At 40.9% G+C, this 25,290-nt stretch overlaps 1 protein-coding gene across 2 annotated transcripts in view; it reads left to right on the plus strand.

Moving 5' to 3' along the window:
* MAGI3 (membrane associated guanylate kinase, WW and PDZ domain containing 3) overlaps nucleotides 1-25,290 on the plus strand; it is a 61,222-nt gene that overhangs the window by 24,950 nt on the left and 10,982 nt on the right. For both annotated transcript variants that reach the window (XM_032203366.1, XM_032203365.1), the window contains exons 2-16: nucleotides 4,548-4,664; nucleotides 5,368-5,487; nucleotides 7,608-7,817; nucleotides 9,084-9,258; nucleotides 10,108-10,187; nucleotides 12,354-12,411; nucleotides 13,352-13,446; nucleotides 14,216-14,404; nucleotides 15,818-16,426; nucleotides 16,979-17,010; nucleotides 18,848-19,001; nucleotides 19,256-19,347; nucleotides 21,369-21,561; nucleotides 22,357-22,542; nucleotides 24,002-24,187. In XM_032203366.1, coding sequence (XP_032059257.1) covers nucleotides 4,548-4,664; nucleotides 5,368-5,487; nucleotides 7,608-7,817; nucleotides 9,084-9,258; nucleotides 10,108-10,187; nucleotides 12,354-12,411; nucleotides 13,352-13,446; nucleotides 14,216-14,404; nucleotides 15,818-16,426; nucleotides 16,979-17,010; nucleotides 18,848-19,001; nucleotides 19,256-19,347; nucleotides 21,369-21,561; nucleotides 22,357-22,542; nucleotides 24,002-24,187 — 2,496 coding nt within the window. The remainder of the gene's footprint in view (nucleotides 1-4,547; nucleotides 4,665-5,367; nucleotides 5,488-7,607; nucleotides 7,818-9,083; nucleotides 9,259-10,107; nucleotides 10,188-12,353; nucleotides 12,412-13,351; nucleotides 13,447-14,215; nucleotides 14,405-15,817; nucleotides 16,427-16,978; nucleotides 17,011-18,847; nucleotides 19,002-19,255; nucleotides 19,348-21,368; nucleotides 21,562-22,356; nucleotides 22,543-24,001; nucleotides 24,188-25,290) is intronic.

Raw genomic sequence — 25,290 nt, forward strand, 5'->3', positions numbered from 1 at the left:
TTTTTCATCTTTAATTGAAGTAATTTGAACCTCCTACATGTTGTGCTGAGAACGCAGCAGAATGTTTGCTAGGTGGGCAGCCTTGTGAGGCGAGTACTAAAGCTGCTGTTACTGCTGAGCTTTTTTGTCTTTTGTTTTGCTTGTTCTGTGAATGCTGTGATTCTTCTTCGTGCTTTTAGGAAGAACTTATTGTATGCAGTTAATGTGCATGTATTTGGATCTGTAACTCATGCTGGATTATCAGCTGTGAGTATCATAAATTTAAGGTCTTGCACACTAATGATAACTTTGGTGTCTTAGAGCGACATACCTGCTTTGTGTACCTGCAAGTGTCTTTAAATGACTTTTGCATACTCGAGTCAAAGATCAATTAATCTTGCTTTATATAATAATGTCCTAGATTTAATTAAATAGTAAGTTTTCCACTTGATCAGCCCGACAACTCCTGTTGCAGGGGGCTGCCTTTGCGCAGGGCCGTGTAGCCTCCTGCTGCCCCTCGGTGTTCCCTGTGGGGCTGTGGCGGGGCTGCCGGGGCGGAGTGAGGCCTGGTTCTGCTTCCTCCCACGCTTTGTGCCCACCACAAGGCAAAATAATCCTGTAGCTGCATCTAATCCGCGCCTTTTTCATTCTTTAATGCCCCCAAAACCCTCTCAGGCGCTGCTGCGGGAGGTTAATCCGGGGAGCGGGGGGGCTGAGGGGATTTAGCGGTGCCACCGGGCGCCCGCGCACCTCCAGCACCCCCCCGGCCCTTCACCCACTGGGGGCTTTGCGACCTGAAGGGGACATGGCGTACCTGGAACAAGCTGCAGCCACGGAAATTTGCCTTTATGGTTGCTGGTGGGTTTTGAAAGGAAGCACAGCATTTCCACGAGGCCTTCAAAGTGCCTTGTGTGAGCACACATCAGGTGTTCTGTGGGTTAGCAGCACCGTTCAGAAACGCTTGTGAAGTTATTTTGCCGCCGCTCCTCACTGGGCAGCGACATAAAACCCTCACGGACTGAATGCTTAGAAATTACCCGCCCATTAAAACTTTCACCTCAGCTGTTTGCCAGCATTGGTAGTTCAGAACCGCACCTCTCTGTATGGGGTTAGCAGCACCCATTTGGTACGCGTTTGTTTGTACCCCGTACACTTCATCGCTGCCGCAGCAGGTTGGCTCTGGGCAGCACTCCGTGGGTAGCCCTGCTCGGGTCAGCAGCCACGGTGGCATTCACCTGTGCAGTTCGTGAGGAGACAAGCGAAATGGAAGCCCTTCTCTTCTCTGTTTCTCTCACTCATGCTTGCGTCTGTGCTTCGCAGTGTGTTATTTTGCTGCCGTGCTACTCAGGCCTCTTTTTGTCCTTCATAGGAGCTTAGTTTTCCTTGCTGAACTGCAGTGTGTATATCCTCACGTAAACAGGTCCCTTGTGGTTAATTTAAATTAAATCTGAAAGCAAGAGGCTTGTGCCTGTTCATCTTAGAGAGCCAAACGGTATAAAGTATGTTATTCCTCTCGACTGGCCGCTGTGTTTCATGTGTCGTCCAAAAGAGACAGCTCAGCAGCACAACAAGCAGCAGCCTTGCATTTATTAGGTCATTTCAGGGTCTGATACGTGAGGTCTTCCGAGAAGCTCGTGTGAAACGATGTAAAGCAGCATGTTGAACTCCAGAAGGAGGAAATAACTGCCTTTTACATAAGAACAAGCCCTAGAGGTTGCCTAAAGCATCCTCGCTGTTACTTTATTTTTCTGCTTCCTAATGCATACGGTTCTCCACGTGACCTCCCATCATTTTCTCGCTGCTTAGTGTGTTGTTTGACTTTCTCCTATTTTCCTCCGGCAGTGCTTTCAATCTTCAGCTTAGTCTTCCTGCTCTCAGAATACAGTCTGATGTGCGAGGTTTTTAGTGTTAAGATTAACCCCGTAATGCCAGCATATCCGTACAGACAGCTTTGGTTTTCCTTTTTTGGGACTGAGTTGTATTTATTGAAAAAGGCTTATGAGCTCTTAAATTTTAAAACATGATGAGGGGGAGATCAGTGAATAAAGCCTCTGCAAGTCTACGTCCATTTCAGAATTTCACCTCTTGCCAAGTTTTCCCTCCGTGCAGCACTCTGAACATGGCTAACAACCAGATCCATCTGCCGGAGTGAAATACGCGCGTATTGATCTGCCTGAGTGAAATGTGCTTGTGTGTTCAAGTGCAGTGCTATAGATCTGGCTTTGGCAGGGAGATGGATGGACCGCTTCAGTGGTAAAACATTTTTTAATGTTGAGAAACCATCTTGTCTACAAACAATGAAGAGATTTGTGGTAACAAATGGAAAATATTTTTCTTGCTGGAGATTACACCATTTGTTTTCATTTTCCATGACATGTTTTGCTCATTATGCTGCAGGAAGCAAACCCAAAGCTTTGTAAAGAAAGGCTCGTGATGGCAAAACGGGGAATTCAGCTCAGGGCTTGCTGCCCTAACAGCAGAGAGCACGTAACCCAGGGGAGCACCGCGTTACGGCGGGTCTCCTGGCTGGGGGGGAGCAGGGCACAGAGGGTTATGCTGCTCCCTCCGTCCCCATTAGCGGTAATTATTTATCATTTGTTTTACTCCTGGCAAGCTGTGAGGATTATGCTGTGGGGTCTTCTTAATACTGTAGAATGCTTTTTGTGTTTCTGAATGTATTTTTCAGATAAATGACAGAATTATACGAGGGTGAGAAAGAGACCTTGGAGCTGAGGGCTCCGTGTGCTGTGGGAGGTGTGGGTGCGGTGGGCTTTCTGCTCATTCCTCTGGGGGCTTTGGGTCTCTCGGTTGCTTTCTGGTTTGGGCCATTTTATGGCAGACCTCTGCAAGGAGAAGGCTGGTAGGAAATCTGGCATGGTTTCCCTTCTGAAGGTTGTTTTCAACACAGGATTGTTTGGAAATCGGTTTTCAGTACTGCAGGCAAGGTGTTTCCTTAAATGTCAGGATGTGTGAATACTTTAGATTTCCCCACGTTACCTATATTTTCTAACTAGTTCTTGATGATGTTGCAGAATGAATTTTAGCTTTTTTAAAAATCTTAAATTCTGAACAAGATTGTGTTAAGAATAATCTGTTCTTATCACATTTTTCAGCATTTTGCTTGAAGTTTAGCCCCATAAATTTTGTCATACCCACTGTATTCTTTGGTGTGTCATTTGTACTTCCAGACAGATCACCACATTCTCTTCTCCACGCTCCACCTTATGTTGTTAAGCTGTTAAAGACTTAAAACTGCTTAAGTTTTGGGGGGTTGCTTCTATTTTTAAATGCAACAAACAAACCCAACAATGCTGGTACTAGTAGTTGATGCATAAAGTTACTGATCTATTATGTATGGAGAAGGGAGGTACAAACTTGCAAAATGAAAATCTGCAATGAACCTCGCTGCAGTGATGACATGGTTTGGAAAAATATGGTTGGTAGTAGCGGAAGGGTTTTTTGTGCAGCGCACACATCAGATTGACGTTTAGTATCAGGACAACAACCTTGGTTTTAAGGTGCAGATGAGCTTTGTGTTAGGACTGGTGTGTGTCTGATGCCCCATTCCCTTCTCTTTGGTACTTTGAAGTGGTTTTCTTCAGCAGCTGGGTCTCAGCAGACTTCAGAGGCCCTTTTAGAATCACTCATATGGGAGTTTTCTTAAGTTTCATCACTGTTGCTGACTTAAAATAAGTATGGACCAATCCAATTTTTGTTCCCATTGAGATGTACCAGCATAGGCATGCTACTGGCCATCTCCTATATCAGTTCTTAAAGACAAAAGCTAAAAGCCTTTTTCCCTGAAGCCCTGAGTGTTCTGCTATAGTACGTAACTTAAATTTATCAGGGTCACTGAACCCTATTTAATGTGCTTTCTGGGAAGATGACAGGGTACAAAAGATTGTTTTGTACCCTTCTGTCAGAAGGATGAAGCAGTAACACAAGAGCTCAGTTATTTGTGTGCTAAAGGGGCCATGGCTATCTAGCGATATGACAGATTTGCTAATGATACCTGACAGAAGTATTGCAAAGGAATAATTGTAAAAAAATCTTCTGTCATGCAGTGCTTTTAAAAAGAAAATATTTTCTTTTTGTAATACCAAGAATGTAGGCTCCCGTGTGACAAAATATTGAGTTCAGGTGTCTAAGCAATAGCAGTAAATTGAATGGAAAGTATTATCTCTGTGTATGTTTTGGAGCAGTTTTCTATCTGTAGAGAGTTTTAATTTTGCTAATAGATTTTGTATTTTAATACTTTTTTATTTCAAAACACTTCCAGAATATTGGCACTGTCTTGTTTAGGAGATGCAGAGCTTGGGTGGTTGTCACTCAGCTGTGCTTAAAATCACTGTGCCTGATTTACACCAGCTGAGAATCGGGCTTTAGTAATATGTTTTCCATTGAAGTTGGTGCATTTAGAAGCAGCAGCAAGCCTTGGGTTGTTTTTTCTTTTTTTTTTTTTTTTTTGACATATTTATGGCAGTGAAATGTCGTTGTTGGCAATTTTGGCTTAATAGTTACAAGTTGTTATTATTATTATTTTATTTTTTCTTTTTTAAAATTTTAAGGAAAAGTCATCAACAAAGACTTGCGTCACTACTTGAGCCTTCAGTTCCAGAAGGGCTCAATAGACCATAAGCTCCAGCAAGTGATCAGAGACAACCTCTACTTGAGAACCATCCCTTGTAAGTATGTAAAGGTCAGCCTCATTTGATCTGTTTGTGCTAACCATCACATAATTTGAGAGATTTAAATGTCTTCTTTCTCAATCTGGTTTGTAGTTTTACCTTTCAACAGGAACTTTGTTAAAAGACTTTGCTAGATAGAATAGCTTAATATCTTAAAGTTGTGATGAAATTAAATTCCTTACCAGGAGAGCTTTAATTAAGCTGTTATAACTATGTGTGTCCCTTAATTATAGACATAAAAACTTTGAGAACTTCTGCATTAATACAACAATTTACTGATTATTTTGAAAAAACTTACCTCTCGCCAGGGTTTGGAATACAGATGAATTGTCCTCTCAACTGTAAGGTTAAAAAATAGTTCTTGTGCCTAGTTATGGATTTGGTGGCCCAGTAATCAAGTATGCTTAGTCACACTGACCTCATCAAAAATTACTGAATGGGTACAGGTGGTCAGGAGACAGTGGGAAGATGAAACACCCCTAACACTGCATTAAAATGCCACAGGTGTGAAACAGCTACCTCCAACCCCAGGCTGCTGTTGCCTGGCCCAGGTCACTGTCAGCATCTACAGCATAAGTTTTCAGTTCACTGAGCATAAGACAAAATTGTAATTGCCACCTTATTCTGCTTTTTTTTCCTGCATTTGGTAAACATGAAGGATTTTACGTATCTTACAAGTGTGTTTTCTCTGTCGTTCCAGGCACTACAAGGGCTCCCAGAGATGGGGAGGTCCCTGGGGTAGACTATAATTTTATTCCTGTTGAGCAGTTCAAAGCACTTGAAGAAAGTGGAGCCTTGCTAGAAAGTGGAACGTATGATGGTATGTTGATGATGATTGTTGGAACAGGAACAAATATCCAGTGCTCTTACCCAAAATCTTGGTCTAAGCACAGCTCCTCACACACAGGAGGTGCCACGTTTCCTGCCCACTTTGATGGTTCTTAGAGCAGGAGAGAGGCAATATTGGAATACCTGAGAGAGGACTCTAGGTCTTGTTTTGAAACTCTGTCTGGACTCTTTGTTGTTTTTGCTACTGCATCACAACTGGTCCTGCTGACCAGTCTTCCATGATTGGATTATTTTCCATGTTGCATTTTTGAGGAGGTGTTCTGAAAATCTTTGCCTATACTTGGTAGAATTTTGTCATAAAGGAATTCATAGACAAATTTTTTTAACCTTTGACAGCAGAGACATTCTTCTCAGAGGCATGCATCAAAAGGACAGGAGGCAGGAGAAATCTTGATACACAGGAAGAAAGGATTTTGCAGTGAAAAACTGTTCAGCACTAGACTCTGTTGTCCAAATCTGTAGCAAAGTTGGTTTAAATGTAATGGGGGCTGAACCATCAGGAAGCAATTATCCAGAGTTCTGGAACTGCCATCATGTGATGGGCTTTTGCTTTGCTTTGTTTTGTTTTAAAGTGTTAGATAGCAGCCAGAGATAACTTTAAGGTTCCTCACAATGCTGTATTGTGGGGGTGGGGGTGCTGGCCCCACAACCCATCTTTGCTTACAGTAAGAGGGAGGAGGGACAAGTTTGGCTCGGAAGCCTTGCACTGCTATAGAGCGTTCCCCTGTTGCAGATGTGTGTCAAGTAATGACTGCCTGTGTTCTGCTGCTTTTTACTATGGAACAATTTATCTCTTGACACTTTAAACAGAAGAAATGGCATTGCTTTTTTTTTTTAATGTAAGTTTTTATAAATCCTGAAATACGAGCTGGCTTAAGGTTTTTTCAAATATGTAGTTGTACTTGAAATCAACTAAATTTTCAGAAATGCTGAGCGTGTGCAGCATTCATTGATGCTAAACTGAGCTTACCAAATTATAAAGCTGCCTGATTTTGACATACAATACAAATAGCTGTAAGCATGCTTCTAGAGGACTTCTCTGGTAGGTGGTGGTTATAATAGCACTTGAATTAATTTGATTGATGTGTCAACAAACAAAAAATACAAATGTCTGAAGTAGAAAACTGTGTGAAAGGCTCTGTACCTCCTCATTTTATGTATCTCGTGCTGCATGCTGTCAAATAACATTGCCTGGTCTGGGGAAATCTTCTAAGCAAATTTAGGGTAAACTGGTACTTTTTTTTTTTTTTCCTGAGTTCCCCTTTATCTGGGTTTCTTTTTTTTTTTTTTTTTTTTTTTAATACAGTCAAATCAAAATCCAGCCACCAAATGTTAACCCAGCAGGAATTCTGGGCCGCTCTCTTGCTGTTTGCTCAGTTCCCTAATAAAAATCATATGAGCAGTCAGGAGAGAGGTCAGTTGCTGAAATTCTTTTCCAGAAAACTACAGATGATTCTCAATCTTTGTGTTTCGAAAGAAAATACTGAAGAAAAAAATCAGTTTACTTTTCTCAACTACAAATCATTTTTAGATGGAGCTGTATTAACAGCATGTATATGGTCAGTAGAAAAATGTAGAGCTGTAGTTTAAAAATCAATTATTTGTATTTTTTTAATGTAAATAGGTATTTTATGTTTCTGCACATATTGTTTTGCTTTTTGACTTCAGCATGTTTCTATTAATGTACACTACTCTATTAGTCACTTAATCAGTATACAAAGTAAGAGCAATTGACCTTCAGTGCTCTACTTCTCTAAGACTGTTCCCCAAGTCTCTTTCTGGAGCATTAGTGAATTCCATGCAAAATAACAAATCGTTCATTTACTTTGAAAACCTGTGGCGGGATAGAAATTTTGAATTAAACATCTTGCTCTCTGATGTACAATGTAATCATGAGCAAAACCACATTGTAGGAATAAGTAGTTTTTGAGTAATGATTGTTTTTTGAAGATGCTGATGTCTTCCTTAGGAAGTTACAGTTAAGGCATGACACCAGACACATTACATGGGCAATAAAACGTTCACTAGAATTGCCAGTACTTTCAGCAAGTACCAGTGCCTTCATTATCCTGATTTCTGTCTCATTGTCAGGTAATTTTTATGGTACTCCGAAGCCTCCAGCAGAGCCCAGCCCCTTTCAGCCCGATCCAGTGGATCAAGTTCTTTTTGACAATGACTTTGATACTGAATCACAGAGGAAAAGAACCACATCAGTCAGCAAAATGCAAAGGATGGACAGTTCTCTCCCTGAAGAGGAGGAAGAGGAGGAAAAGGAAGCAGTTAATGGCAGCGGAGGGATAGGTTGGTTACAAAGGGAAAAATTCCCTGAAGTGTTTCATGAATGAATAAGAAGTACACAGATAGCATTCATGCTTGCTTGAAGTGCTTCCTTAGCTTTGGTTAAGTTTGAAGGTGGTTTTCTACTCAGACGGGTGTTTTTACTCTCCTTTGAAATTAGATTTTAAAAAGAAACAGCTGTTCTCTCAGCCAGATGTGCAATTGCATCATAAAATGCACTGCTCAGTAGAGAACATGTAGTGCTGGGTAGTGGCCAGTTACAACAGGGAAGGAAAAATTTATCCGTACGACAGAATCCCTTTGCAGAATATAATCCATACCCTGTAAATTTGATCATTTCATTTCAGTAATCTTACTGCATGCAGGAGATTTTAGTGAAGCAGTTAGTTTAAGGGGCAACACTAACTCATACTGTAAAATTTTCGTATTATTCTGGTTAAGGGAACTGTCACACAGCCTGAAACTGCCTACGGGGGTGTTTGCGGAGGGAAGTAAAGCAGAGCACATAGAGACTGGACCAGTGTCTGGTGGGATGTTTCAGAGACTGGCAGGACACCCTTTTCCTCCTGCTGTCACAGTTACTCATCTCGAGGGGGAAGAAGTGATGGTGGAGAGAAGCCGTCGTGCTGCATTTGCGTGTGTGTAGGACTTACACTGAGCGCACCTGACCAAGCCTTGCGAGCTTTAGGGCTGGCAGCACCACAGCATAGAGAGGCCTGCTGGCCTGGCTGGTGGTTATGTGAAAGTTATGGACACGGTCGTGTAGCTGAGAACATCAAGCATAACCTCTGGATGCAGGGCCGAGGCTTGCAGTTAAGAGTTTTCTACAGGGATTTTGGGGAGCTTTTTCTTCTCGTGGATTGCAGGAGGGTTGTGTTTATTTTATTGGCAGTTTGGGTCTTTTCCGCACTTCAGTTTTGGTGCTTTGAGGAATATTAGTAGGATTTTTATTTATTTATTTTCAGTGGCATTACAAACACCGTGGGAAGGGAAACAAAGTAGTCAACTTGGATTTCTGCCAGCGTTGATGTTTCTCAGCCTAGGTTCAGACGAATAATACAAGGTTAATTCTGTTTGGCAGGGGCAGAACGGAGTTCAGTGTTTTCATGTCAGCTTTTCAAAGTTCATAGCTAAAAAAAAGTGGAAAAATGCTCATCGCATCCAGGAATGTATTTGACATTCTCTCGTAGCCAGATTAAGAGGGTGGTGCTTAGTGAGAAACACCATAAGCATCTGACAAATAGTAACACTTTCCCTGAACAACTGCAGAAAACAAAGAAAAACATTCAGATTCCTCTGACTGGATGAAACCTGTTCCCAGTTACAACCAGACAAGCAGCTCCATGGACTTCAGAAATTACTTATCAAGGGATGAGACCCTGGAACCTCTGCCCAAGAACTGGGAGATGGCCTACACCGACACTGGCATGATCTACTTCATCGAGTGAGTAGCCCGACAGCGCCGAGAAGTTACTGTGCCATTGTGAGAGACGTGCTGAGGAGCTGGTCTGGGAAGCTGCCTCCTGCTCTTACACCTCTCTTCTTCTATTCTTATTCCTTATATTTCTGTATGGAATTCTGAATGTTTCTGCTGTTTTGTTCTGTGCTGATAATCATTGCGCTACATACTTGGTATGATTGCCATCGCGCGGGAAAGTCTTACGATTCCACATGCGTAGTCAGTGTGTTTGTAATATGAGCTATGCATCTCACAAAGTGCAAAGCTGGGTGGGTATTGCTAGGTAAGGTGTAACACCGTACAAACTTTTAATATAACAGATTTCTCTGAAATTTGCGGATTTGTTTATTCTTTCTTCTCCTCATGTGTTGCTTGACTTGGAATGCCTGCTTAAAAAGATAAGCAGCACAGATTAAAGATCAGGATAGGAAAGCAGTTCATGTGTGAAATTTATGAATTCTCATTTATGAATTCTGAGGCGAAAGAAACAAACCCCTAACTGAGCATTAAGCATAAGAGTAGGCTAAAATGTTTTCTCCTTGCAGGTCGAAATAGTTGACGTTCCCAAATGAGCTTTTAGGGGCAGGGGATGGTGTTTGTAACTCTAATGTTTCACATCTGTCCTGGAGATCTCCAGTGTGCTAGTACCTCTGAGCAGTATTGTTGTCTTTTCTGTTTAGCATTTTACGATGTGGCTGAGGCATAAATAAAGGCTAAATTGTCTAAAGACTATAGTTTGCCCAAGGTAGTAAATATTTAAAAGTTAAAGAAAACCAACATTTCTTCAGTCTGTGGAAATCCTCTTCTTTTAATGGGCTGCATTTTGCTCCACAGTCACAACACCAAGACAACCACGTGGCTTGATCCTCGGCTCTGTAAGAAAGCCAAAGCTCCTGAAGATTGTGAAGATGGAGGTGAGATATTCAGAATTCATTTGTCACCTCTGATTGATAAATGTCTGAGTTTATCAGAGCTGGATAAGATCCATTACTGCTGTGATAGAAGCTTCTTCCTCAGACCCTTGACTCTCTGGAGCAAACAGAGTATAGCACTGAGTGTCCATAGTGAGGTGGCAATACGAGTTAACGTAAGGCTGGGAAAGACTATAGTATGTTTTCCCTGGAGCAGTGGAATCTGACTGAATCCTGGATATATCTGCATTCCTGAGAAGAGAATGGTATATTTTGTTCCAATAAGTATCATCGCTAAGGAGAAAGCTGGAAAGCTGATGATCTCACTGGAAACTTTTATGTGAGTGGAATATGGCAGGAAGAAAAGGTCCCTAAGTATTAGAATGTATGAATAATGAAAATGCAGCATAGTGCCTATTGCTAGGAACATGTACGGCATGTGTTGTGGTGTAATACTTGAATGCGTAAGCAAAGGGAACAACTCTTCATGCTGCTGCTTTAAGACAGGTCAGGTTCATGATTGACCTACAGACAATTCCTGCAACCATTTCCTACATAGTCATGCAATTTAGTCAACTAAACAAGAGTACCAAATAGCTCTGTCTTCAGCAAATGCCTGACATGTTGCAAAAGCTGAGGCAGACTCGGAATGGCCTGTCTTCTTAAATTGCACAGGCTAGCAATCATGTATTCATAATCAAGCCAGCTGGAGCAATGGACTCATACTGCTGCTTATTAAACATACGTGCAGCTCACCGCAGGATAAAAAGAGCACTTTAAACAGAGAGATGCAGGATATCCAAGTGAACAACATTTAAATGAATAGTCCCAATGGGTGTTTTGTCAAATCCTGTGGAGTGATGCTGATATTAATAAGTGGTAACACACTGTCATATGCTTGGAAAATTGTTCTTACCTTCAAACTTAGGGCAGCCTCAAACAAGATTAGACAGCAATTTTATCCTGCAAAATGTCTAGCTACCTGACTCTGTCTGTTATGCTAATATTTAAATTTCTATGGTCAAAATAACTAGAACAATAAAGGCAGAATTACGGGACCCCTGTTTTAACTGCTTGTCACCTCTCTTCGGGAATGGTCAGTTGCTGGGCACTATCTTACCAGATTGTGTATTTGCCTTTAGAAGGAGCTTTCTGAAATCTATAATAGTTTTTTTTTTTTTTTTTAAATAAATCTTTGCAAGATATAGTTTTATTTCACATGTTTCTTTTGGTACCTTTCCCAAACAGGTATTTTTTTATTTTAGACCCTAAATTTAGGGAAGTCTAAGGCAGTCCCAGCACATTCCACTACCAGCTACTTTGCCACAGCTGCAGCAGCAGTCAAAGTGCAGCAATACAGAACTGCCTCTCGTTGTCTTGGCAGGCCATGCAGTCTGTGCTGAATTTGATGCTGACAGACCTAAAGAAGCACTGGCTGGTTTTGGGGTGTCGGCGCTATATTGTAAACATCAGAACAGTCAGGTTCACTTATGCCTGTTACATTTCTGGCTGAAGGTTACTTGAGTTGACTCAAAAGTGAAATGTTGTCAGAATGCAGCGAAATATGTTGATGTCATTAATAGAATAAATAAAGATGGCATTTCTTCTGCAAGGTGGTCTTAAATTGAACGTTAAAGAGGAATGGAGGTGCATTGTTTTACAAGCTTGAGATGTGACACTGGGGCATTTATAGTTCTTTCTTGTGTGTTTCTGGGTAGAGACTGTGCAACCATATTTATATTGTCTAGTTAGAAAAGTCAACAGCTATCAAATCAAACTGATGATTGATAATTACATTATTTTAAAATAAGGTATTTTTCTTCCCCTTTCTTTTTTTAGGGAGTTTCTTCTTCTCTAAATAAGTTAATTTGTACCTTGTCTTTAAGTTTATTATAGGCTGAAAGTGATGTGATTTTGTTAAATACAAGTTTCCTCATCCAGTGGAAGAAAGAGTGAGATGTATAAGGTTCCATATTCCCTGGAAGAGACTAATATCTTTTCATCAGAAGGACCAGCCTCAAACAAATAAAGGGAAAAAAGTTACCTCTATATAATTAATGTTTTTCATGAGCCTGTAATCTGTCCTCTCTTTATTAAAAGCTCTGATATTTGCAGAGCTCTGATACAGTTTTCTACTGTAATGAATAATTTTGTTCTTTCTGATTGTAGAACTTCCTTATGGATGGGAAAAAATAGAAGACCCACAATATGGAACATATTATGTTGAGTAAGTGCTAGTTATAATTTGACGTAGTCATAAATTGGGCAGAAAGTAATGAAGCACTTGTTTAGCACTATATATAGTTTATCTTGAGTAGAAACAGTTCAACAGGCCATGGTGCACATTTCTGAAGCGCTGAAGATCCTTAGTGTGACCATACTGACTTATTGGAGTGTATTTCTTCCAGGGAAGGAAAGCAAGTAGCAACCAAAATAATTAATTAATGGGAATGAGCTCATGTCATTTTTCTTAGCTCTAATAAAAATGGGGTCACTTGATTTAAGAGTGGCACCTGTTAAATGTAAAAGGGCAAGAGTAACTTACATCTCACTGCCGTCTCCAAAGGCCCCTCACAAGTAAGTAACTGCTGTAAAAGCTCTAATTCAGGTCAGAGGAAATGACCCATTTCTTTAACCATGGATAGGAAAATTAGCAGAGTTGAAAATATTAGCTTCACAGAACAAGCTAACATTTTTTGACTTTGCAAAGGCAACACAGAGGTTTAAGTCTTGTTCAGACTTATTTTTTTTCCCCATTCTGCTATACTACTCCAGTATCTACTATTAAAACAATGACGGCTAGTTTTGTAAATGTGATGAGTAGATGGAAGCAACACGTAGCAGGGATCAAGAGAAGAAATAAGTTTTCCCTATTTAATCTAGTACAAACTTTTGGAAGTTTGCAGAGTGGAATGAATGTGTACTCTACTTAATAGTTGCAAGAAGTAAAATTACATTGTGCTTTAAATAAATCAAGTTGTTGAAAGGAAAAAAATGCTTTTCATGTTGATTATGATAGTTCAGCTTTCATTCCTCTAGGGTATTAATCTGAGATAAATAATAAAAAAAAAAAATTAGTATTTGTAGGGTGTCTTTTGTGGTTGTCTTTTCTGTGAAATAGGCAAGCTGCTTTCTTCTGAACTCCTGATCCTACCTTTTGTCTACAGTCATATTAACCAGAAAACTCAATTTGAAAACCCGGTATTAGAAGCCAAAAGAAAAAAACAGCTAGGACAGACTGATGTCGGCCCTTCAAAATCAGGTATTACTAAATATTATGTTCTTTGTCACTAATATCTTTATCTAAAAGTAAGCATTGTATGCAACCTGTTTTGGAATTCAGAAAGGCATTAGCCTTGTCTTTCTGCTGGCCATTGTGGTCTTGCCCTCCAGAATCTATAAGGTTTTTGGAATGATTTTTTTGATGTTAAAATTGAACTGAGACCCTGACACTGCTTTAAAAGAATTTTAATCATTCTAAAGTTGGTTGTCATAAGCAGTTTTTCAATAAATGGAGACTTAGAAGAGCCAGTTGGAAAGTGCAGGGTAACCCACTCCTTGAATTTTTATGCTTTTGGTCTACTTTGAGCTTGACGTTCAAGAGTTAGAGAGTACAATTGGAAATGACAGGTAGGAGCTTTGGTTTCTGTTCTGTTTTAATTTGTAATACAGTCTTGAAAAACTGTAACTCTTCACTTAACTCAGCTGTGAAATGAGTGCAACAGTATCTTGTGTGCTTTACTCTGTGAGGGTGCTGCGGAGATTAACCAAAGTTAACCAAAGCATTAATCATTATGACACCTTAAAAAAAGAAAAAAAGTTATCAAAACTAATCCTTCTTCCTTCATGTCTTTTTATTCCATAATTCAAAAATCACTTAAAGAGGTTTGGTATTCAGCCATTAAAACATCTTCCTTCTTTCTGTGGTTAGCCATCCTATACATGTCTGTAGTCAGCATCATTTGGGGATTTAATGCCACCAAACAGCAGCATTGCTGATGGTGGATTGTGTTGGATCTTACCATGCACAGGACCAGAGAAGTCTCTCTTCACTAGAGATCCATCCCAGCTTACAGGAGCCCTCATACGGACATCACTAAAAAAAAGTACAATGGGTTTTGGTTTTACAATCATCGGAGGGGACAGGCCTGATGAGTTTCTCCAGGTGAAGAATGTGTTAAAAGACGGACCTGCTGCACAAGATGGGAGAATTGCACCAGGTAAGTTACAATTTCTCTAAACTTGTGTTTCTTGTGCTTTTAGAGAGTGCAGCTTCTGATGTGCAGGAGGTTGGATGGTGCTGTCCACTGACTCTGAATATGAATACCTCACTAGTTGTCAGGTTTTTGAAAGATCCATGCAGAGCAGTATCTGAAATGTGAAAAAACAGTGTTCTGGGGACAAATCTATTTTGAGGTCACTTTTGAAGATTTCAGTAGTTTTGTCAGCTTTGGGCTTCATAGCCGTTTACTGAATGGTTTTTGTTCTCTCTCCATATGTAAAGTAAAAACAGTGCATTTGAATCTTGGTCTCTTGTTACTACCAAAAAGTACCAGATATTAAAAATTGAAAAAACAAAACAAAAAAAACTACAGTAGGAATGAACAAGCAAGGCTTTAAGAAGTGGACAAGTGAGGGAATGAGGGATGAGAGAACCTGCAATGCATAAAGAATTGGACACTTTCATTGTTATTACATGCTCAATTAAGTTATTTATATGCTTAATGTAGCATATGGTTTGCATACTAGAAAAGACAAAATGCTTCAAGTAAGAAGAGTTTATGCTTTCAATGATTTAATACTATTTACTTAGGAAATAAAACCTTTTTCTGTTTTTATTTTTATTTTTTCCCCTGATGTTTCCCTTTGTTTATACATAATTCAATTTCATCCTCAGTAAAAATTTAAGACAATAGTGCAGCACTGTGTTTCAGTGCATACACATGTTCGATGCATATCTATTCCTGTTACACTTCGTGGCATAGGAGAATTACTAATTACTAACACAGGCATTTAAGTGGCAAGAGAGCTTACTCCTGAGGATTATTGTATTGCATATGCAAAGTTTTGTGATCAACATGATGCAGATTATGAAACAAAGTTTCAGGATCTGACATGCACTTCCACTTCATTTTGAAAATACACGCTTACCCACCTGTCAACAGTGTAAGAGTATGAAATATACGTGGGCGCAATCCTAGCTTAAGTTCAGCCAGTCCTAAAATAAACATAGGAACTCCCTCAAAACTCTGATTTATTTTTGGTTTGAGATTAGGATGCTGTACAATATGAATTAAAGCAGGAACATCTGCTTGCAGTAATGTGTGTGCACATTGCTTCATCTCTTGTGGCTGTACAGTATCATTTTTTTTAATCTGCTGCAGATTAAAGTTTATATATTTAGCACACTGTGTTCTGAGAAGACATAAAAAAAAATGCAAAGAGGAAATCCTTTATGCTTCTTGGCACCAGATAGCCAACAGGTAATGGCACAGCCAGCGTCGATTATTATTTTTTGAAGACTGCACTGAGATTTTGTCCACTTAGGCTTTTCTTCTGAGCCTCAGAACACTGGAAAGGTGTGGGTGGTTCTGTCTTTGGTTTTGATGTTGTTGAACTTCCTTTTTTAACAGGTGATGTCATTGTAGACATAAATGGAAATTGTGTCCTTGGCCATACCCATGCAGATGTTGTCCAGATGTTTCAGCTAGTTCCTGTCAACCAATATGTAAACATGACTTTGTGTCGTGGTTATCCTCTTCCTGACGACAATGAAGACCCTGTTGTAGATATAGTGACAGCTACACCTATTATCAACGGACCACCTGGGACTAAAGGAGATGTTTGTCTGACCAGCCAGGATTTGATGCCAGGAACAGTCGTGTTGGACCAGAATGGGAAAACGGGCCCTATGCTGGTCAATGGTCGTCTGAACGGCCCTCCCGTGGATACAAACGAGCAGAGGATCTCTGTCGCATCTTCAGGAGGCTCTCAGCCAGAGCTGGTCACCATTCCTCTAGTCAAAGGTCCTAAAGGCTTTGGGTTTGCCATTGCAGACAGTCCTACAGGGCAGAAGGTAAAAATGATTTTAGACAGCCAGTGGTGCCAAGGACTTCAGAAAGGGGATGTGATCAAGGAGATTTGCCATCAGAACGTGCAGAGCTTGACACATCTGCAGGTGGTGGAGGTACTGAAGCAGTTTCCAGTAGGAGCAGAGGTGCCGCTGCTTATCTTAAGAGGAGGTATATACATACATTTACAGTTGCCATATACAGTTATATGTGGTTATATGCTTTTTTAAAGTCCTCTTTTAGTGTGATACTTAAAACCTGTCCAGTGTTGAGAGTTAACTAGCAGTTTATTATGCCTCTAAGCCATTATGTTCTAGGTTTAATCTATATCCCTGAGTATTTGGGGTAAGAGGATGCTACTAGGGATTTTTTTTTAACAAAAAATTTATGGTAATATGTTTAAACACTGGCTCTTCCAAGTGTCTGGGGAATGCTAAAGCAAAAATGCAGTCTCTAGCATAATCCAATGAACTGATGTGTGCTTTGGTTTACTAGTTTCAAGCAAAAAGAGAAATACATGTTTTTCATTGTTGTAAAGCTGGCAGTTCTAATTTGAGACTTAAGTAATGGCTTTGGTCAACTGAACATTCACTTTGCCATTTAAAAGGAGTAATAAGCAGTTATCATTTTCAGCTCAGGAGAAACTGATTATATTGCCTTAATACTGTTTAAACTTGTGGTGACCTAGAATTGAAATTGCTTTCTACATTTTATTTTCTTCAGGTCCACCCTCACCTACTAAAACTGGCAAAGTGGTGAGTATTAATGGTGTATTTAAATTCGTTTCTGATGAAGAATGTTGAGGTTTCTTTGGTTGCAAAAAAAACTTGTTAATGTGATCTACTTAGCACAGAAGTTCTTCCACAGACTCCTTTGAGTTTTTTGGGGGTTATTTGGTAGATGCAATGGATTTCTTCTTTCTTACTACTGAAATATCAAGAACAGAGCAAAGATCTTGTAAGAAAATATATATAAATAAGATAATACATATAAAATAAATTCATTGCCATAGGTAAATGTTGTCAGAGTATGTGTTAAAGGGGAAACAAAGTACTGTATCTAAAACTTTTTTTTTATGCCTTGCTAATTACCTGTAGTAAAGTGAAATAAGGTTTCTAAAAGAAGTTTAAGATAGTTTGATATTTCTTGATCTCCACATAAAATGAACTGGTTTGTATTTCCTTCTTGAATTGCTTGCTTATCTTTGAATCCATATTTTCAGAAAGTCTGTCTGTAGCTTTGCGTTTCTAGTTGGATGTTTGTTATTCTTGTAAAGTTTGACCCATTGAAATACCTTTACTATACGTTAGTTCAGTAAAGAATCCTTGGGATTAATTAAGTACCCTCGTAATGTGAATGATAATGCATATTTTTGTCATGAGCGCTTCTCTTATGAAATAGCCTAGTCAATGCCCATTAGTGAACACCTCTAAGAAAAGAGCTGCTTCTTCAAAAATATTTCTTGTACACAACAAATTATTCCAGTTTAGGAGACCCCCGTTAGAATGTGGACGTAGTTTATTTTTGTGTGTTGTGCAGCTCAAATATCGTAGTCACATCCAAGCAGTGCGATAGCATGAGCACGCAAGTTTATGGTTGAAACAAGCTGCACTCAATAAGATTTGAAGATTCACTAAGTCGTTGCATAAATCTGTGCAACTTGAGGGTGCAGGCCTTGTCAGCCTGGCTCCTGTGTCCACACACTCTCTGCAGGCATGCTAAAAATACTGAGGAGTCCGGGAATGGTGTTCCAGCACACAGGCAGGAGCAGCTTTCCCATGGAGCACTCAATGTTCAGTGGCATTAAGCAACATGGCAAATGAATTCAGTTAAAAAGGGCAAGTTCTTGTGTTGATAAACACACAAGAAGTGTGAAACTGCTAAACTCCTTCAAGGGGTTTTCTTCCACTCTTCTTAAAAGGGCATATCTAAGCCTATTCTGCTCGTGCTTTTGTTTAACGTGCACAGACGCACGCAGACCACCATGTTCCAGTTTTCTAGGCTGGGTTTCAGCCCAGAATAGATTTTTAGAGTTACTTCAGTGCATAATCCACTGGAAATTAGGATGGGAGACCACAAGGATACTTGGTGTCCTTTCCTCTGCAAGTGGTAGTGTTGCAGCTATCACAGCAGAAGAGAAAAATGTAAATACTGAATTACATTCCCAGTTTTATCTGTGCCTCATGATACTCAAGTGTTCCCTCCTGCTGGGGGTTTTATAATGCCCTTGTGCTGCTGCTGGGCTGCCCTAATGGCCTGGCTGCTCCGCCAAGCGTGCCACTGGGTCGGTAATGGCAGGGGCTTGCAAGGTTTACACATTTCTGAGCATCAGTCACTTCAAACCCTGTTTCTAAGCCCAGTGGTTGGCAGAAATCTGTGACCTATCTGGAAGCCTGGAGCAGCCAAGTCAGATGCAAGCTGTGTACAGAGCTCACGTGCTGGGAAAGCTGAGCTCACCTGCAGTGTTGTTCCCTTACTGCCACGTTTTGCCATGCATGTCACCTCAGTGTGATGGTTATTGTCTTTGCACACACAGATTCCATCAGGCTTTTGGTTTGATACATGCTTTGTGGGGGCGGGGCTCTGTTTCAGAAGGATAAGCAGGACAGTTCAGGGAGTTTGGAAGCTATCAACGATCCCATTCCACAGCCTATGCCTTTCCCACCCACTGCTGTAAGATCGAGCTCCCCAAAACTGGACCCTTCAGAAGTCTACCTGAAGTCCAAGACTATATATGAGGACAAACGTGAGTATTGCAGCATCAACTTGGAAATACTCAAGTGTGACAGAATTTTTCCTGTCCTTTTTTGGCATTTTCTTGAATACCTTTTTTTTCCATTGTGGACATAGAACTTCACTGAAGATTTAGCTGTTCAAATTGGTTTCTGTACTTCTGGCTACTGCATTTTGTCAATAAAAATCATTGGAATACACAACAAAGGAATAATCTTTCAGTAATCAAAGATAGCTCGTTACATGTTTTGAAATGTTTTCTCTTAGCTCCAAACACAAGAGATTTGGACGTTTTCCTGCGCAAGCAAGAATCGGGCTTTGGTTTCCGGGTGCTTGGAGGGGATGGACCAGACCAGCCTGTAAGTGAAACTGTTTCTGGTTGCTTACATGGTACCTTACCTTGTTACTGTTCGAATGACTCCTACTCTGTCATCGACTTTTCTCTCTCATTCTAAGTAGTTCAATGATGGAAAAATTCATCAGTTCAGTGACTACCTTTTAAGATCAAAACTTCGTTCAGATTACCAGGTTCATGCTGAGTTTAAGAACTAGTTCAATTCCAGTTCCTAAGAGAAGAGAATAGTCCCATCTTCAGTCACTGAGATGTTCTTCAGTCATCTAGTTAAAGCTGGAAGGTGGAATCCAGCCCTGGTTAAAGCCAGAGGGCATGAACAGTGCTCTAGGAAAGCAAGCTGTGTGTGTATTCAGTTTTGTGTTTGTCAATGTCCACTTGGGTGGAATTTGTGCTAGAACTTTGTGTTCCCAGAGGCCATGAAGGCGTTGACCACAGCCTGAGGACTCCAGCAGGTAGCCTTGGGCTCTGATCAGTTGGGTGTCTGTGAGAAGCCCACAGCTGAAGAGCTGCAGGGTGGATGGAGGTTTTCATGAGGTTTTCACCCCCCAGTCCCACCAAATTTTCAAAAAAAAAAAAAATCTTGTTTTGTCAGCCTGTGTCGTTTCTGGTGAATTCATTTTGAGGATACAAGCATGGCCTTTTCAGCGCACTCTTTCAGGCTAATGTTTGCCTTGTGTTTTTTCCTCTCATCTCAGAAAATACAGAATGTGGTGCTTTAGAATTTGCATAAAAGCCTTGAAGCAGAAGCTATTAAAATTGGCTTCTTCCTGCAAATGGATGTACGTATTGTTTGGCTTCATAAGTGGCATCAAAATGTAGCTCTAATGTTTGCTCCAGAGGAAGCATACTCATTAGAGCCTGGGTTGCTTTAACCTGGTCAGTGATTAGGGTTCAATTACTGTTTGAAGTCATCAGTGTAATAGTTTTCCTGGCTTCAGCCTACAGAGCTGTTGCACAGTTTCACATGGATGTGAGTGGGAATTGTTGAGGAATGGGAAAGTTGGAGGCAGGCTGGCAAATGCCCTTCTGGTACCCCATTATGGCAGGCTTTAGGAGACTCCCCTCACTTTCCTAAAAGGCAAACATTCTTCTCTGCAAAGAAGTAGTAAGACTAATAACATATGTCAGGGGCTGTTGCTTCATCTGTCAAGAGAAAAAAAAAACTTTTGAAGTAGATAATCATAGATTGCTTTCTGATTATAGTTGAAGAGAGATCTTTTTTTTCTGTTCACAGCTATGATCCAGTGCAAGCCTTTTTTTTTTTTTTTTTTTTTTTAACATGCATTTAAAGAAAGGGAAGAGCAGTGCCTCTCTTGAGCAAAACCAAAGAGTTTTACTTCTGTTGCACTTCGTAGCATTTTTTGTGTTTTGTTTCCGTAACGACCATAGCTGTTGGTGCCGAGCTGATGCCATGACTGCTGCGTACAGGCAAGCTGCTCTCCATTGCTTAACCTCAGACCGGCTGTGATTATTCTTAACCTTTCATTTAACCTGCATGTGATTTGAGCATATGAAATAGTGTGTTTTTCTTATCTGGGTTATATTTAGTAGCACTTTAAGAGGTGAGGCTAGACAGAATTGATAAGGGGAGTGCAGCTGTCTGAATTCATTATCTAATCACCAAAAGCTGTGCACTGAAAGAACTTGAAGCATGGAACTGACCGAGCAGCTTTTCAGAAATAAATTCAAGTTCTTTTGAATGCTTTTGCTTCTTCGCTAGGCACTCTGGGCTTTCTTAGTTAAATAATTAAAAGTTCTAAAAAGTGGAATGAAAAACAGAGACTTTTATTTCAATAATGTCTGTAAGTCGTATATATGTAATAAGTACAGAATCTATGCTTATGTCAAAAGTGCAAAGTACACCCACTGGCTGTTTTTCTGCTAGAATTGGATGGTCAAATAATCTTTTAAAATATCTTCCCAAAAGACCTTTTCTGTCGGGATTCACCTCGTTTCCAACTGTTAACGTGTTCTGATGAGTTGATGTTCTGCCATTCAAACCCAGTGACTGTGCTCTGTTGATAGATCTATATTGGAGCCATAATCCCATTGGGAGCAGCAGAAAAAGATGGCAGGCTTCGAGCTGCTGATGAACTGATGTGTATCGATGGAGTCCCTGTTAAAGGGAAGTCACACAAACAAGTTTTGGACTTAATGACCAGTGCTGCACGGAACGGTCAGGTGCTGCTCACAGTCCGGAGGAAGGTCTTCTTTGGTGGTATGTGTCTGTCTGTCTGTCTGTCTGTCTGAGTGTACCACACGAAGTAGATGTGACTAAAGGAACACTTTCTTTGGTGCAATCAAATCAACTAAAGCTGCTCTGAGACATATCAGTTACTGCACTAGAATTGAGCAACCTGAGGTTCAGGAGTGTCAGCTACAATTCTGAGTAAGTGGAGAAAAGCAGGATGCTTTGGCACTCACTGGCTGGCACTGCTCACACAGATAAGACTGAAAATTAAGATGGCAATGCTGTTTTCTTCAAACTGTTTTGCAGATAGTAGTTAGAACAGCCATTAATGCTATGCAAATGGAGTAATAGCACAACCTGTCTTCTGGACTACATGCTATATTCTGAAGTCTGTTGGCATCTGTGTGCAGCAAGGACAAGTGCATTCAAACCAGAGATGATTCAGTGCAGCATCTTGTAATGCTGCAGTTTTAGATCAGTGTCCAGGTCTGCAGTGTATGGAAGGGTATTTAACCTCGAGTTAATAGTGCTTGATCATGTAAACGACAGCTGGAATAGGGCTCAGGAATCCTGATACAGTCCCCTGTTCTGATCAGTAACCAGTACTGCTTTGCCAATGCGTTCGTCAACCATTCATTCTGAGTATAAACAAGTAAAAGGAAAACACATTTTTAAGATCAAGTCTCAGTCCCATACTTTCCAAGGCAGGCAGTGCTTCCTCTTGCCAGCGCTGATGCTGAGATGTACAGCTTTGTTGTCTTTACCTGATAAAGCAGCAGTATTGTTTTTTTCCTTATTTGTTGTTTATCTGTTATTTCTAAGGAGAAAAGCAACCAGAGGAGGAAGAGTCACAGCCTGTCGTGACGCAGGATGGTTCTCCCCGACTAAATCGGGGAGAGTTTGCAAACCAGCAGACCCCAGAGGTCTACGATGTCCGTCTGCAACGGAAGGAGAATGAAGGATTTGGCTTTGTCATTCTCACCTCAAAAAACAAACCTCCTCCTGGTGGTAAGTGTGATAAGCTGGTGGTTTTGTCACTGCCTGGCATTACTGGTGCCTGACTGTCTTAGCATGGTCCTTATACCAGGACATGTCTGCAGGACACGGGTTGTTTGTGATGTATATTCTCCACATTGCATTGATTCATAGGTATTTAAATGGAAGTATAGTTTCAACCTTGGTTTTATATTATCTAATTTATTACTTTGGGAATCTGAGAAAGCAGAGACTGCAGCACTTGGAGGAAAGCAATGAAGTTGTTACTGTCAGACATTTAGAAATAGATAGTGTTTGTCTAGAACATCAAAATGAAAAAGTAGCATGCTGTGGTATTACAATTCTGGTATATGAACACAGCTTCAGGCACAGTTGTAAAGATAAACAGCAAAATAACCAAGGTTAAAAGGAAAATACATGTTGTGAGCAGGAGTGAGGGAGAGAAGCTGGAAGCTTCTTTTAGGAAGCTCTGAGTCCAAATTGATTAATGGTAAGGTCAGTGACCCCCTGCAGAAGATCAGTTTTGCTCTGTGTAATCAAGTGATTTGTATTCCACGTGCTCATAGCTGCTAAGCACTAGCAGTGCCAAGAAGAAATTTTGAACGTTTTTTGCATGAGATCGTGAGTAGAATGCTCTTCCTGAGATTCACTCCTTTTGTCCATCACGTTTGGGTTGTCTGTGTCAGCCCTCAAAATACAAGCCAGCGCAGTGAGTTTACACACAAACTGACATGAAAAACGTGTAACTCCTGAAATCCATAGTCAGTTCCTTTAGTTCCTTATTGGAAATCGCTGCTCTGGAACTTGTTCAAGTGGTTGCAGATGGATACAATGATGGCTTGAAAGTGAATCCTTCTTCTGGGGCTCAGACACTTTCCTGTGCCTTTCCACTTCATTTTACTGTACAACAAAAAGCAGCAGGAACACGGCAGAAGACAGTGTTTCTAACTAACATTGTGCTGAATTCATCCAACATACATTTAGCGCGTGATGCCGTCTTGGCTCAGATGCTACTTTTGCAAGAATTTTAAAAACACCCATTTTGGAAGTGCCTGGTGCCAGCCTGTGCTGTGGAGGGCAGTTTGGGCACAAATGCCCGCTGCAGGGCCGGGTCCCCGCGGCAGTGCACAGCATGAACTGTCACCTTCTGGTGCAGGATGCTGCACAGATGCCTGTGTTCAGGGTTAGAGTTGCCATGGGTTGTGGGCGTGTTTTCTGGACAGTCAGATATTAAGAAAAATGTTATAAACAAAATTGGCATTATTACATAACTCTATTACAGACAACATTTTTGACAGAGAATCTGCTGCAAGTCCTTCTTTATTTTCTTAATCATCACCTTGATGACAGCCTGTAGGGCAGGGACAGTCTCTGGGATGGCTGTGGCAGTTCTGGGTCTGTACGGTGCTTGCCCAACGCAAGCATTATTTGTGATCTGGAAAAGCTGATGTGCCTGCTCTTGACTCCCTAGTGATTCCTCACAAGATCGGCCGTGTTATAGACGGGAGCCCGGCTGATCAGTGCGGGAAGCTGAAAGTGGGAGACCGCATCTCCGCCGTGAACGGGCAGTCCATCGTGGAGCTCTCGCACGACAGCATAGTGCAGCTGATCAAAGACGCGGGCCACGTGGTGACTCTGACTGTCGTCGCTGAGGAAGGTAAGGAGGATGCACGGCCCGGCTGAGTTGAGTGAATGTGGCCTACCACACGAGCCAGATCTGATGTTTGTAACTTCTGAAGTCAATTCACTTACAAGGGAGCATTTTAAGGTGTTCGGGGATGAAAGGAAGGAGAATGAGGCTTATCTGTTGGCTCTGGAAGAACAGCACAGGTGGGGCAGAAAGAGATAGCTGCTGAGATGGTTATATTGAAACATAAGATGCAAGTAATAACAGCATGATCTGGGGCGAGGGATTTCCCTCATGGTTTCTCGTGTGAGAGAGATCCTGCTGCTCACAGGGAAATACGACCTGTCCACAGCTTGTGTTTTTCCATTGAAGTTGTCCCTTCTGGGGGAGTTACATCAGAGTAAAGGACTGCACTGGGAAGGAAAACCTCCTCACCCCATGGGACCGTACGTGTGTCTCTTGCTGCTGCAGTAGTTGTCAGGAAGCTTTGTGCCAGACACGGTCTGTCAGGAGCATCCAGCGCAGCTCTGCAAGGGCTGTGCAGGGACCCAGCTACAGGGCGGGAGCTGGATGCGTTTTATATCCCCTCCACTTAGGCAGTCTGAGTCTTTTCTTCTTGCTGTCTTAAAATACACAAATGAACTAGTACTGCATCCCTAGGATACAATTGAAACACCCTGTAGTTCTTGCCTGCTAAAAATACATCTTGAGAAATGGTCCCATCCCACCACAGAAATCCTGTCTGGTGTTTTCCAGGCTGCTAGCAAATTCTTCGCACACAACTGTTGTATCATCTAAGCAGCAGAATGAATGTTTGTGACTGTTAAGTCCCAGCTTCAGAGATGATATTTTTAATGAAAGCTCTCATGCAGTTTTGCATTCAATATGGTATTGTTCCTACGCAAACAGTTCACTATAAATATGTAAAATTCAATCATTTGAACTGAAAAGCTGTTTTCTAACCCTGCTTACCACTGCATTTTTCTGGATTGCTGCTTGTGGGTTTAATTAAACTTGCTATCATTATTTTGCCAGAAAGTTGGCTTTTGTCACCTTTCAGATAATAAATACCTAAAGCCAGAATGTGAATACAGCCAACAGATCATTCTCTAATTTCACATTCATTGCAAATA

Source organism: Aythya fuligula, chromosome 25 (genome assembly GCF_009819795.1).
Source record: "Aythya fuligula isolate bAytFul2 chromosome 25, bAytFul2.pri, whole genome shotgun sequence".
NCBI classification, from domain to species: domain Eukaryota; kingdom Metazoa; phylum Chordata; class Aves; order Anseriformes; family Anatidae; genus Aythya; species Aythya fuligula.